The sequence below is a fragment of the Amphiura filiformis genome, chromosome 20 (assembly GCF_039555335.1).
Source record: "Amphiura filiformis chromosome 20, Afil_fr2py, whole genome shotgun sequence".
Classification (NCBI taxonomy): Eukaryota; Metazoa; Echinodermata; class Ophiuroidea; order Amphilepidida; family Amphiuridae; genus Amphiura; species Amphiura filiformis.
In genome coordinates, this window is record NC_092647.1 from 23,613,156 (window position 1) to 23,627,229 (window position 14,074).

Genomic DNA, 14,074 nt, shown 5'->3' on the forward strand with positions numbered 1-14,074 from the left:
CATTCAAGTAATCCTATTTGAAATTCACTCTCCCCGTGTGGACGATTAAAGTCAAGTCTTTAAAAAGGGGATGTATGGATTTCAACTGGAATAGCCATTTCATTCTGATGTCCGAGGGAACAGCCGGCCTATACAATATTAAAATATCAAGTACCATCGTAAAAAGATTTTTGCTGAACCATGAAATGGTCTCAGCCTATATTAACCTTTTACCCTTACTTACTTCCTTACTCAGCAACCTTTTGGTTTTAAATGGACATATCTCCAAATGCCAAGGAGTATGAACTACGAAGAATGGTCTCACATGAAAGAGAAAAAGTAAAGAATATTTAATAAAAAAATATATTTCCCCACCGGGATGATACTTTGCGTCTTTTTTCCTATCTCAAAATGCCAAGAAGGTATGACCTCCAGAGTGGTGTCACATGAAAGAGCAAAATGCCAAAGAATATGAAATGTAAAAAATATATCCCCACCCGGGGGTGACACTCATCATAAAACCCGGGTCAATATTCATATGCGTCCTTTTCATATCTCAAAAAGGTATGACTCACCAAATGGTGTCAAATGAAAGAGAAAAAATATATATAATATAATGAAAATAATTTCCCCACCGGGGGTAACACACCTCAGAAGACCTGGGTCGATATACATAAGTTGGGTGCTTTTCATATCTCGAAATGCCAAGAAGTTATGACCCCCTGAGTGGTGTCAAATGAAAGACAAAGAAGTTAATAATGTATTAAAATCATTTCCCCCCACCGGGGATGACACTCCTCATAAGACAATGTAAGACACGGGTCAACATTCATTTTATGGGTCCGTTTCATGAAAAGAAGGTATGGCCCTCTGAGTGGTGTCAAATGAAAGAGAAAGAAGTAAAGAATGCATTAAAATAATTTCCCCACCTTTGGTCACACTCCTCAATATTCCTATTTTGGATCCTTTTCATATCTAGAAATCCCAAGAAGGTATAAACTACCCAGGTAACAATGGTATACCACAATATACTGCCTGAAGCACCATGGTTCAGCTATGGTGCGGTAACCGCTCTAGTTATGAGGTGAAATATCCATTGTAGTAAGACGACAAAATGTGCGTTTCGAAATCAGATTGGATTATTCAGTTCACTGTCAAATTGGACTCTAAGGATTACTTACCTAAGTCAGACTTTCTTTTTTTACCAACGCAAACTGTCCAATAAAATTTATGTTAGGATTGGGTTAAGGCGTATGTTATATGTCAGACCCTGTTATAGGTTAGGGTTAAGTGAGGTTATGGTAAAGATTAGAGTTCCAGTGACTTTTCGGCCAATTCAAACAAATACGCAAAACAAACTTATAGCTGTATTAAAATGACAGACTTGATCTCTTGGTGATGCTTTTATGTTATATTTATTCGTGTATCCCCAGCCAATAGATTATATAAGTTACCCTTACACTTACAAGCAGTGAGTACTCCCATTATTCTACACCTGATTTCCGCATTCGTGTACTGGTGAATACCATTATCCAAAACACCTCAAATAAAGAAATAACCCGTCCTACATCAAAACCTGATCTTGTTATGACCATTTGATTGATAAGGTCGTATGCTGAATCTTGTAGCTCCAATTTGACACAAAATTTGCTACCAAACACTCTAAATTGACAAAGATTGATACTAGTATATGAAACATGGTGTATTTTCAAAAGTTGCAAATCAAAACGATACACGGGGTCGAAATTGATAAGCGTGGTTAAACTTTCTTGTCCGCGAATTTGGTATCAAATTGGTATTATGGTATCAAATTGGAGCTAACAAGATTCTGTCATTCTGCAAACGGCCTTATCAATCAAATTGTCATAACAAGATCAGGTTTTGGTGTAGGACATGATACATAAGTGTGGACTTTCTTTATTTGGGGTTTTGAGGTCGTACCTACACAATATTCAAAACGCTTTGCTTGATTAGTTGAGTGTGGATAGATTATAGCCAAAACGCCCTACACTGCAACAAGTCCACACAAATTACGGTATGCAGTTATCCGTGGTTCGGCAGTACGGAGAACCACACAAGCATAAACATTGGGCTATTTGATTTGAAATCTGCCATCTGCTTTTCCTCAAAAGGAAGCTACCCAATTGTTTATTTTATTTGAAACCCATTATGATACTCCCTATGTGGAAGACTGCAGCTAAATCTTTCACAGGGGTGTGGATTTCTAAAGGAATAGCTCATCACCGGGGCAACACATTGATTTTGACACGTGAACTTTTAAGTTAAAACAGCAAAGTTGGTCCTCACACACACAATACACTCAATGCCTTCAACTGTTTTTACCGGATAAAAAAGTCGATTTTTCTTAAACAAGGACCAAAGCCTGATATTTTCAAGACACTTCAGTGTTTTATTTCCGTAGGTTTTTTTTTTTCATGTTTCGTTTATCATTCATTTCGCTAAATGAATTCCAGTTCTATTACGTATTATGAAAAGAATCTGAAATTAACATTTGGTTTTTTTTTCACTTGCACTCTGAAATGAGCATTTTTTTTAACTTGCAGAATTGTCAATGTTTCCCGGTTTAGTTCTTCGATCCCGCTTTGTGCTTTTGTTTTCACGATATATACATAAGAACAAGGTTTCCGATCAGTTATCCCTTTCTTTCAGTTTTTACAGGTTGACTTGATGTCTTTGTAATCGTCAAATGCATCTCGCCACTCTGTCATATCATTATGTTTCCATGAATAGAACTCCTCCCTCCATTGCCTCTCCGTTTCTTCGAGATCGGCTGTAGAAATAATGCATAAATGAAATTAAGTAAGCAGAGATAAAAGTAAGCAAAAATATCAATAACAACAGTAACATTCAATCACATTAGCTATCCGTACTTTGGTTCGCATATCCTTACACGATAGTGAAGATATCACGATGGCCTGAAGAATGAGGGAACTTGAGGGATAAATATAAAATTGGTAAAATTATGAAATGGTAGTATGAACTAAGTATGAAAGGGGTGACGGGCTGAAGAAATTCCAGCAAAAGTAAAGGCTTTCATGCCCTGCGGGCTCTTGTATAATCGAACTCCATTAGTTGCAAGTCTTTACAATGGAAGTCGTCGCCTTGCCGGGCTTGCTGCCTTTTTTTTATGCCCCCATTTTTTTTAATTTACAAAACCTTGCGTAACCGTAACATTAAAAAAAAATAGCTTGTGTAACCTTAAACATACTGAACATACAACAGAGGGCGCTATCACTGTACTAATGTGCTCAATATTAGCACTTTCAGACTGCTGTACAGTGCTTTAGCGACTGGGTAGCATTTTTATAATTTTAAAAGAAGGGGGGCAAAACAACACTAAGAGTGCATTTTAAAAGTTGAACATGCTATTTAACATATTGAATATAATGAATTAACAGCGAAGACAATGTTAGTCTCTTGTCAAAATGTATTATGTCCTTTGCCGTATATGTGATATGACACAATAACACTGCTTTAATTATAAAACTTTATATCCGTCAAAATGTGATACAAGAACACTTCATTTACCTGCAAATGTGACCATTTTAGGGACGAAATCGTTCCAAAAGTGACAAACATCTGCTTTCAGTCCCTGCATATTTGGCATGGTAGGTGATAGTTCTTTGTATTTGAGCTCAGGAAGAGAAAATTTCGGCCAGAATGTCTCCTGACCGGGTAATGTAAGCGGGTCACTGTTAGGGTCTCTGTAGAAAAGAAAATAAAGTAAAAACATAATACTCTCATGTTAAAATATCCATCAGGGTAGTTTTCTAAAACTTTTAACAAAATAACGCGTTGGTTATAGTTAGTTTGTGAGAAATTTTGGTGACTTATTGCTAGTTCTATAAGGTTTGCTAATCCTAAGATTCGCTAGTCCGAAAATTAACGGGATTCGCAAGTCCGAAAGGTAGGGTAATAGTTAAGCTTAAGATTAGTAGGTACTAGCGAACCTTGGAACTAGCCGACCTTTGTACCAGTGGATGCAGACCGACATTTTGACATTGACAACCAGTAGCATCAGCGCACATTTCAAACCGGATTGGCACTAATGCCCTATATACATACAACGGCGGTGTTTTAATCCAAAATTAGGAAATGCTTAAAAAGACACCACCTTTGTATAGGGCATGCTGTATTTTGGTACACATAAAATCACCTACCCAGTTTTAGCAAAATTTGACCAGATTTTCATGATGTACATGGTCATATTGATCTCTTCCGGCGTCTGCTCAAGTTCTGATAACGGATTTAAGGCTACTCCAAACACATACTGATTCTCTGCACCATGCGCCACACCCTGCCAAGATGGAAGTCCTCCTTGGTTTGATGTTAAGTGATTAAACTGGTACAAGTAGACGTCATTACCATGCTCCGACCACGCCCTTGCGTATGTATCAGTTGGACATGCGAAAGCTTCATCGGTGTTCATCTCAACAAAGAACCAGAAATAGTTTGCATCCGGGTCATCAGCAACTGTCCAATCAACGTATTGCTGATCCACTCCTTCTAAAATTACATCGTTAGAATAACTGTAGACATACTCTGGAACAACGGTGTCCCATCTTGAACGGGGAATGAATGGGTTACGTCTTGGGATTTGTTCGGGAAATGCCCTCATTGCAAATAGAGTCCCTTCATCTTTAGTGGTCCCTAGAAGTAGATCGCATTGCTTGAATTTGCCTTGGGAGATGAGGTTTGTTGGATGATCTGGAAGGAAGTCAAGGTCTACGATTGGTACAAATGGAACTGTGTTTGTTATTGTCACGATAACCTGTAATGTGAAAATGAAAATATTGATCAATATACAGCCTGTCTCAAAAAAATTGTGCAAGTAAAAAGCGCCCTCTGTGGCAATTAGAAAATACCGTTGTGACATGATGCTTACATCAACGTCACGGGCGCAGTCTTAGCTCTCAAATGCCGTTTGTTCTGTTCAATTTGCTTTTTTAATCTCGAGATATGTTTAGTTAACAACAAAAGGGTAAAATCACAATTGTGCCACTTTTACTAGGAATAGGGCTGTTAATGTAAACTTGATAGCTGATGTTGATACGTCTAATGCACTCCCCCCCTTCGGGGCTCGTGCATAAGACGCATCAACATCAGCGCGCGTGCATTATTTTGTCTAATTTCACTAATTTGTCAGATTTCATGAACTATTTCATTAACCTATAAGTGTGCAATATTTGTTTGTCTTTTAACATGTCTTGAGTGACAAAGAGAACAGTATTTTATCATAATGAAATCATTGACATGCAAACGTATTTAATGTTACAGCAGAATGTGAAATATTTATCTTTTAATTTGTCGTAAGTGGAAAAAGAGGATCATTATACCTGTATCATGATAAAACAGTAAAAACAGTAAAAACAATTGTGTATTGTTGCGTAGTTGATGCATTCTTTTGATTTCACGAAGGAACTCTTGATAAACTTGATGATATCATTGATTTACATGTACAACCCTCTTCCCTAGTAAAAGTGGCACAATTGTGATTTCGCCCTTTCGTTGTTAAGTAAGCATATCTCGAGATTAAAACAAGCAAATTGAACAGAACAAACGGCATTTGAGAGCTAAGACTACGCCCTTGACGTTGATGTAAGCATTATCCCACAGCGGTATTTTCTAATTGCCAAAGAGGGCGCTTTTCACTTGCACAATTTTTTTTGAGACAGGCTGTAATAGACACGATTGCTAGTTTAAACATTTACATTTCTAATTACAAAACTGGACGTAGTGTTGGTGGAACCGTAACCTTTTTTGAATTCCTCTTCGAAGCTATTATAAACTCAACGACTTCATGTCATTTAGCCGCCAAGTTTGTCTACGAGGAGCATTTACCGATTAGTTCTTAATGGTGTCTTGAATTGTTATTAATCTTGTCATACATTCTCTGTTATATGAGGGGGAATTGTTCAACAATATCTTTAGCCCTATTCGATAGGTCCCTTTTACAATGGCCTCTTATAAAACCAATATCACCGAGGGCCAATTTGCCCACAGATAAAATTGTTATGATTGTTATGGAGGGAGGACATAGTAACTTGAATTGGACAAGTCTAGTAGGGCTAAGCTATTTGCTTCATGGAGTGAATTTCTGTCTTTCTCTATTAAAATTGTAGTGACCCTACAGCTCGGGCGTGACAGTTAGTGACTCTCCTGGTGTCGACATAAAAATAAATCAATAAAACAAACCAGTCGCAATCATTGCATCCATTATAGGCATACTTTCATGTAATTCATACTTACCAAGTTTGTAGCTGCTGTAATATTTTGCATTGGTCTTTCACGGAGACATTCTACAAGAGCGACTGAGGAACTAGTGTCGCACCCACATTGTTCACCCACTTTCACTGCATCGGAACGAGCTGTTTCAATATCGGTAACAACCCATGGGCTTGTCCCCGTTCCACTCTGAAATTACCAGACAGCAAAGCAAGGGTTGATTTGTAAGCGGCTTTACAATAAACGGCAATAAATAAATTATTTAGTTTGTTTCAAATGCTTAACTATACTAGCAACTATGGGGATTTATTTTGATGCACGCATTATGCAATCGTTCATTTCTTCGGAACCAGTCAACCGAATCAAATTAAATTTTCGTATGGGATGCACAACAAAATAGGCTATGCGCTACATTTTAAATTTTTTTATTCTGATGTCTATTTCTCGACTTACGTTCAATTTTATTCACTCGGTAATTTTTCTGGGACACCCTGTACAACGACCGTCTAACACACCCTAATGCCCTGTTATTTTTCTTTCAAAATACCAAGAGCTATTTCAACAAGCTTAAAACCGCTGAATCAATACTAGACTTGTTTGTACACATTTTAATGCATATTCATGCTGATTCCAAATATTTACAATTTGCACATTTACAATTCTGAAATGTTTGAATTTAATTTTTCTTTTAAAACTAAAAAACAGCCATACAAAGTGAATGTTTATGAAAAAGTGTATTTTTTTATTTGATTACATTATGGGTGAAATAAACAAACTTAACGACAATTTACTTTAGTTCCAATCCGGGTATAGCATATTCGGTTTAGACAAACTCTAATAGACAGAACAATGTTTCTATGTATAAACAGAACATCAACATTACTCAGGTAAAGCATGTAATTAATAAGAAAAGAAAGATGTTTACCTCGATGATCGCCCTGTCAAAGGTTGGCCAGCTGTGAGGAGATACAACATGTAAACCAATACTGGCACCACCAGCGCTTAAACCGAAGATCATAATATTGTCAGCGTTACCGCCAAACGCTGGAATAAAAAAAATATTTTAGTTTGTAGTGAACTACTTGAATAAGGGCATACTTTGTGATCTCAATAACGTTACCAACTGTGCAACCAAGTTCAAAGCTGGAGGACAGGGTGGTCCAATAACACCTTTACCCAAGTTCAAATGTAAATTTCTCAAGGTTGAAAACTTACTAATCCATTTTCTAAAAGAACATCTTTCTTAGAGTATTTGGTGAAGAATTAACTACACAGAATTTCAAATAATCATCTAGCGGCAGTTTTAAATCAGGTCAAAGGTCAAAACTATGTCTATCCACACGTAAGTCTATTGGTTGCTGCGTCATATCACTGACATTAGAGATTTTTGTCACACCAACGTACAATTCAGGAGCTGAATGTATGGTAATTAACGTGACCTTTTAGAAGTACTGTCAATAACTTTAAAAGAAAACGGCACAACACAATTTGAACAAGTTTGAAATTTGACCCTGTGTAAAGTTCGATGACCTTTTCCCGCCAAAAGCTACTCCGGTTCAATTGCCATCATGCATACGTATGGGCACGGTGTACCCCGTTGTCAAAATACGTAGTACGTTTTTTTTTAATTTGTAACATAATTAATTAATAACCCTAAACCCTAATCCTAACCCTAACCCTAAACCCTAAACCCTAAACCCTAACCCTAAACACTAACCCTTAACCCTAATCTCTAACCCTAATCCCTAACCCTAACTCTACTTTTTTCTTTTACTTTCTACCGCATAATTTCCCTCATTCTTCAAGCCCTGCCCTCTTTCGGGGGCAATACTAATTTATATTTTAAGTTTGTTGGATATCAATTTTAGGGCTTCTTTGTAGCCCTGCGGGGCAAACTAGTTGGATATCCACATTTCGCGGTTAGTGGTTCTTTTTTTTAACGGTACGACCCGTATGGACACAATGTGTTACCTGTACATATTGTGTACTGGGTGTTCAACTGCTGGTACCAAACCTCCCATTTAACAGGGTCAGGCTCATACACTATTATACTTTAAAACATTTCCATTACATAGATTTATTTAAATACATTAATGCTTTCAAAGAAACTTAAATAAAGTGTAAATGAAAAAATGAATCTTAAAACTTTTTCAAGAAATGAATCTTTGATCATTCAGGGTTTGTTTCAAAAATTGTGTGGATTTTCGTAGAACTACACTTTCAAATTTAAGTCCTTCTCGTCATTGTTTTGGCATAATGCCGATTTTCCCGAATAACAGTTACCAAAAAAAACCCCGTTCTATAACCTTTGAAGTACATGTACCTTAAACGCGATTCGCCGATCGGGAGGTGAATTGCTGATGATCAAACGACCTTTTATTGTCTGACATTCCAAAGTTAAACGTAAACAAAATATTGATAACACGGAACGCATGGCTATTTTAATACTGTTTTAATTAAATTGTAAACAGGTGTCTTGAAACTAAAGTTTCTTGAACTTTTTGCAAGGTTGTCACTTGCCACTTTTACGCTAACTCATCCAGATTCATTAGAACTAGGATTAGACTGACTCCACCAGTCGTCTACACTGCGCATGTACTGTGTTATGCTTCGTCAATCCAGGAGGTTGACGAATGAGGGCAGCAGTCTAAACTAGGATCTCCAACAAACTAAGCATCAGGACACAGTTCTTTGACCCCTTAATATTCTTGTACATTCAAAAATGACCTTTGAATATGTAATCTCATTCCCAACAACTAAAAGGTTAACTTTAATGCTATGATTGTTGAATGGAGGTCCCTACACTATGCCTTTGGAAATGAGATAATTTGTGACCTGCTCCCAGTCTAGCCTAGTACACACTCGTGACTCAAAGTTCGTGACTAAACCATCTTTCATGTCTAAAATAGTAGTTTTAAACAAAACTTCTTCACGTCTTATTTCAACCAATCCAGAGGCGCACTGAGAGATTCTAGTTGCCCCCCCCCCCCTTCCTTCGGCTCCAAATACGGAGACAAATTAAATTAACTAAAAGTTGTAATACAAATCTTCCTTTCCCCGGTTTTACATGGGCCACAACTGTCCTCATTTTGGGTCTTTATAGCACTGCAGTTACACATTTTGGGTGCTTCGTGCGTACTTGTCCTGGTAAAGTCATTTTCGTAGCGGGTCGAGTTGGACATTTTGCACTACTCCCTCCCCTGGTTCGGTGGCCCCGGTATACAAGCAAAAAAGAGTCACATTCCTCCGCAGAGCCAAATTTTCTTCCGTATTTACCAATGTTTAGTCATTTTAAGGATACTTTACTCTTTGCCGTTCCCATTTTATCCAATACAATCTTCCCCCTCCGGCTTCCCCTGGCTACGCCCCTGTTCCTCCGCACACCGTCAACACCGGGTTAATCATTATTTGTGTACAAGCGGGAACGAACCAAAAGAAATACGACGTACGCCCTGCTGCGAATCACGTGGAAATGTAAACGCACCACCAAGCGCCAGTTTGCATATAAGTTGAATAGGAAACTCTGAATTTATTCTCCGTCGCTAAGCGACGAGCGATTGGTATTTGATCAATAAAGTAGCTTGTTTTGCTAACGCAACAAATCTCATTGGCAATCAAAACACCCAGAGATACTATTGATTCTTACCAGCAATGTTATTTTTCACCCATTGTAAGGCAAGAAGTTGGTCCCACAATCCATAATTTCCTGGTAGCTCCGGATCACCTGAAATAGTATCATTAGAAAAAATTTAATCACACCGTTACACTGCACTGCAACAATAATATAGGTGTAACAACGAGCCCGTGTCGGTGGCCCGGTTTGTCAAAATCAGTAATAATACAAGATAATTACGTGACACGTTCTCATAAAATTAAGAACATCAAACTTTTTTACTTTATAAGATGTTGATATTCCTGTATATTAGAAATAAGGTTTACCAATTTTTTTTTTGTACCACGTTTACTCTTGAAGATAAGTTATGATGTGTAAATACATTTGCTTAAAAAGTTACCTTTTTCAAAGTCTTGGTTTGCAGTGAAGTAGCTTGCGATATCATCACGGTGTCTTCATTCAGCGTAGTGTTTACAAATGTCCGCAGATTATCGTAAACACTACGATCGTAAACTTGGATTGTAAACACTACGCTGAAGGAAGACACCGTGATGGTGTCGCAAGCCACGTCATTTCAAACTAAGACTCTGAATAAAGTAACTTTTTAAGCAAAATGTCAAAAATGCCATAGAGTTATGGATTCTGAAATTGCTGAAAAGGGGAATTGTCAGTTGAACAATCTAAACTTTGTCTTTTCTTACCAGTCGCAAGGAATCCAAATGAATTCAGACGGTAGTGGATGCCAACGTAGACAACATCGTTGAATCCTACTAATGGCACGCCATCATCATTGGTACCGAGTGCATCGCCTAAAATAAATGCACCTCCATGGATCCATACCATAACAGCAGCATTAGGGATCTAAAATAAAATTGAACAACAAATTGCAATATACAATGAGACCAGGGTTCTCAAGTTTTTTTCGCAGGTGGAAAAACCCACGGTTTTAACCACGGTTTTAAACACTTGGCAGTTTTTGCCGGCAAAAATGGCAAAAACGAAAAAAATGATGAATAGTTCACTTTTTTTTATCTCAAAACAAATTGTTAACTTACAAAAAAATAATTTCCTAAGTGTAACAAGGCCAGATTTGGTAATTATAAGTAACATATTAAGGGCATGGGTTTTCATTTTTCGCTGGTGCATTTAACTGCAATGTGGCATACCGAATTCAAAAGTTGTGTGTTATTGTTTATCAGCTTTCTGTGTTACTTTTAATATTTGACTGACTATACATGAGTTTTTGCCAGTTTTTGCCACTTTGCCAAATAGCGAACCCTGAATGAGAAATTCCATAATTATAATATAAGCATAATACGACATTATGACGTTTTCAAGACGGTTCCCATTGGGCACAGTGATTAAAAAACGTTGAACGGTTGAAATAACGCTCAATTCGATGTAGCCCAAAATTTAACAACAGCTTGATACGGCAACATGGAATCGACGTTAATAAGACGTCGACTTTCAAACTTGTGCCCACAGGGCTGCCTGTGTTATGCCATCCAAGTAGAGTGCCATACTTTACAACATCTCGTCGCAGGCATTATCTTATGTTAAAAGTAACACTGGAGTTCTTCAGGGTGATATACTGACACCCTTCCTTTTCATCTTCCTTATAGAATATATAATTTTGAACTCAATAATAATATTCCTCTTCCGGAATACCCAGTCTTGATGATATCAAGCATCTGAAATTTGCTGTCAAAAATTAATGTCCTGTATATGTCTTTGGCCTTGAACGCTGTATCATCGACAATTTCTTACGCTTCCATTTTTTCTCCATTTAACAGACTGTTGATCGCCAATCGGCTTAATACCTGCCTTTGACTCTTTGATTTAAATCTGACGCCACATTTTTACTTTTAATTCTTTTCCAGTAATTTTTTCACAAAATACTGTTAGAAAGATGTTCAGAATATGCAGCAACAATTAAGAACAGACTCTTAAATTTTGAGTAAAATATGTTACGTACCCTTGGATTTGGCGCCCATATATTCAGATGAAGACAATCCTCTTCTCCGTCATTGATATCATCAGTTCCCAGCTGAGGACACGGACTCCTAAAATACGTAGCGTTGTAATCTTCCGTAAATGGCTCAGCAGGTACAGGTTTGGCAAAACGATATTGTCCTACTGGCGGTTCCGCGAATGGTATCCCGCGGAACGCATCAACGTAAGTGTCGACGGTAGGATACTCATCCCTGACGTAGTGATATGTCTCACCAAATACCGTTCCTACATCTGGAATTATAACCCTTGGGTTAGCTGTGACGGTTAACTCATCGCCGTAAGACAATGCAAAGATACATCCACACAGAAGTACTAAATAATTATAAAACTGTACCATGATTTTTGAGTGTTCCTCTTACTTGTATTTGCTGATGTGGATTGTATAATACGGCGGGAAATGAGAGCACAGCTGTGATGAGACTTGAGAGCAGGAAAGAGAAACAATTTGTTGCTACTCATAATATTGGACTTTGATATCCTTAAAAATCACGGAGATTATCGATATACAAACTTTATATCCAGATATCGCCATAAAAGATAATTTTATATTATTATGATTTATTGACCTTTCTATTTATTTAGGGCACGTCTGACGCATTTTAATACTGTAATTTGTTAAAAGGTTAACGGCGAATTAAGGGGGAGCTGTAACTAAGCGAGTTAAAAAAAGGCGAGTTAATGAAAAGCGAGTTAAAAAGGCGAGTTACCCCCACAGAGATTAGGTTTTTTGTCAATTACCCCCCATGAAGTAAGCTAAAGGCGAGTTACGACAAAGCCATCAAGTCCCATCGGCGAGTTACGGCAACACCAACAAGTCCCACAAGTGAGTTACGACAACACCAACAGGTCCCACAAGCGAGTTACGACAACACCATCAAGTCCTGCAAGCGAGTTACAACAACACCATCAAGTCCTGTAAGCGAGTTACAGCAATGCCGTCAAGTCTAACCATAAAGTCTCGCAAGCGAGTTACGACTTATTGAACTATTATAAATCTTAACTCGCCAATGGGCCTTGCTGTAAAAATCTTAACTCGCTTATGGGACTTGTCGTAACTCGCCAGTGGAACTTGCTGTAAATCTTAACTCAATGATAGGACTTGTTGTAACTCGCCGGCAGGACTTGTCGTAAAAATCTTAACTCGCGGGTGGGACTTGTCGTAAAAACCTTAACTCGCCGGAGGGACTTGCCGTAAAAAAAGCTTAACTCGCCGGCGGGACTTGTTGTATTCTCAGCAGGGGTCACTCTTTAATCTCTGCAGGGGGTAACTCGCCAATCTAACTCGCTTTCATCTAACTCGCCCATTTTTAACTCGCCATTTACCTGTCCCCGAATTAAGGCATGTGGTGGTTAATGTTTGAAATGCCGTAATTCATTGGGACCGTAATTCATTCTTATGACACTAGTGCTAGTGCAAATGGTTGTTTCAATATAATGACACATTCAACAAGGCTGAAATTTTAAGCATACAATTTTTTTTAATTGAAAGGTCTGGCCTTCTTTTTTCAAATGTTACTATACTTCTGTATCGACGTAGTCAGTACGGTCAGCGATGCATGTTCAGACATTGCTCCTTCTTCTTCTGGATTTTCGTATTGCTGTGACTATTCTTTATGTGAACTTTCAAGAGCACTTATGTGATCTTTCAAGAGCACTTACGAGTTATGTTTGGGTGTTTAGCCGGACTTGGTAAACAGCACATCTATTAAACATAGACTATAGAGAGTTCTTATTCATGAAGTGTTTTAGCTTAGCATTTTATGGCATAACATAATAACTTGTCAAGGTCTGGACCATTTAAAAGAACATTTTGATATGTAAGCACAAGGTTACCTGCCCAAATACTAGTATAAACATTTAGTAATATTATTGTTAGTATTTAGTTCGTTCCTGCATAAACCTGCTAGTTGACCAGGCCAACGATGTTAGACCTTTTTAACTACTGGATAACAGTGCAGTAAGATCAGGTGCTGTCTTTCGGCGGGCTAGTTTAGCGGTTCTGATATCCCCCTCTACAAATTCCACATTTGTCATCTTTTCTTCTTGATTATCCTTGGGTAAAAACAGTAGTGTTTCTCTTCATATTAGGCATTAGGGCAGTACCTTTTGCCCCCGGGGGGTCACTCACATTGTGGTCTGTACACCATCCGCGATAATCAACTTTTGAAAAGCACCCTAAACAAGGATTTAACCTTTGGCTAAAACGATACCCTAAACAGGGAT

General features: G+C 37.9%; 1 protein-coding gene across 1 annotated transcript; it reads right to left on the bottom strand.

The window, feature by feature from the left end:
- Positions 1-2,645: 2,645 nt before the first annotated feature.
- LOC140142215 (cholinesterase-like) lies at positions 2,646-12,188 on the bottom strand. Its single transcript, XM_072164182.1, has 8 exons — positions 11,814-12,188; positions 10,540-10,699; positions 9,872-9,949; positions 7,151-7,269; positions 6,250-6,414; positions 4,161-4,771; positions 3,529-3,704; positions 2,646-2,770 (listed from the first exon to the last, which is right to left on the bottom strand). Exons 1-8 carry the CDS (start codon positions 12,186-12,188, stop codon positions 2,646-2,648), a joined length of 1,809 nt encoding a protein of 602 aa, XP_072020283.1.
- Positions 12,189-14,074: the final 1,886 nt, after the last annotated feature.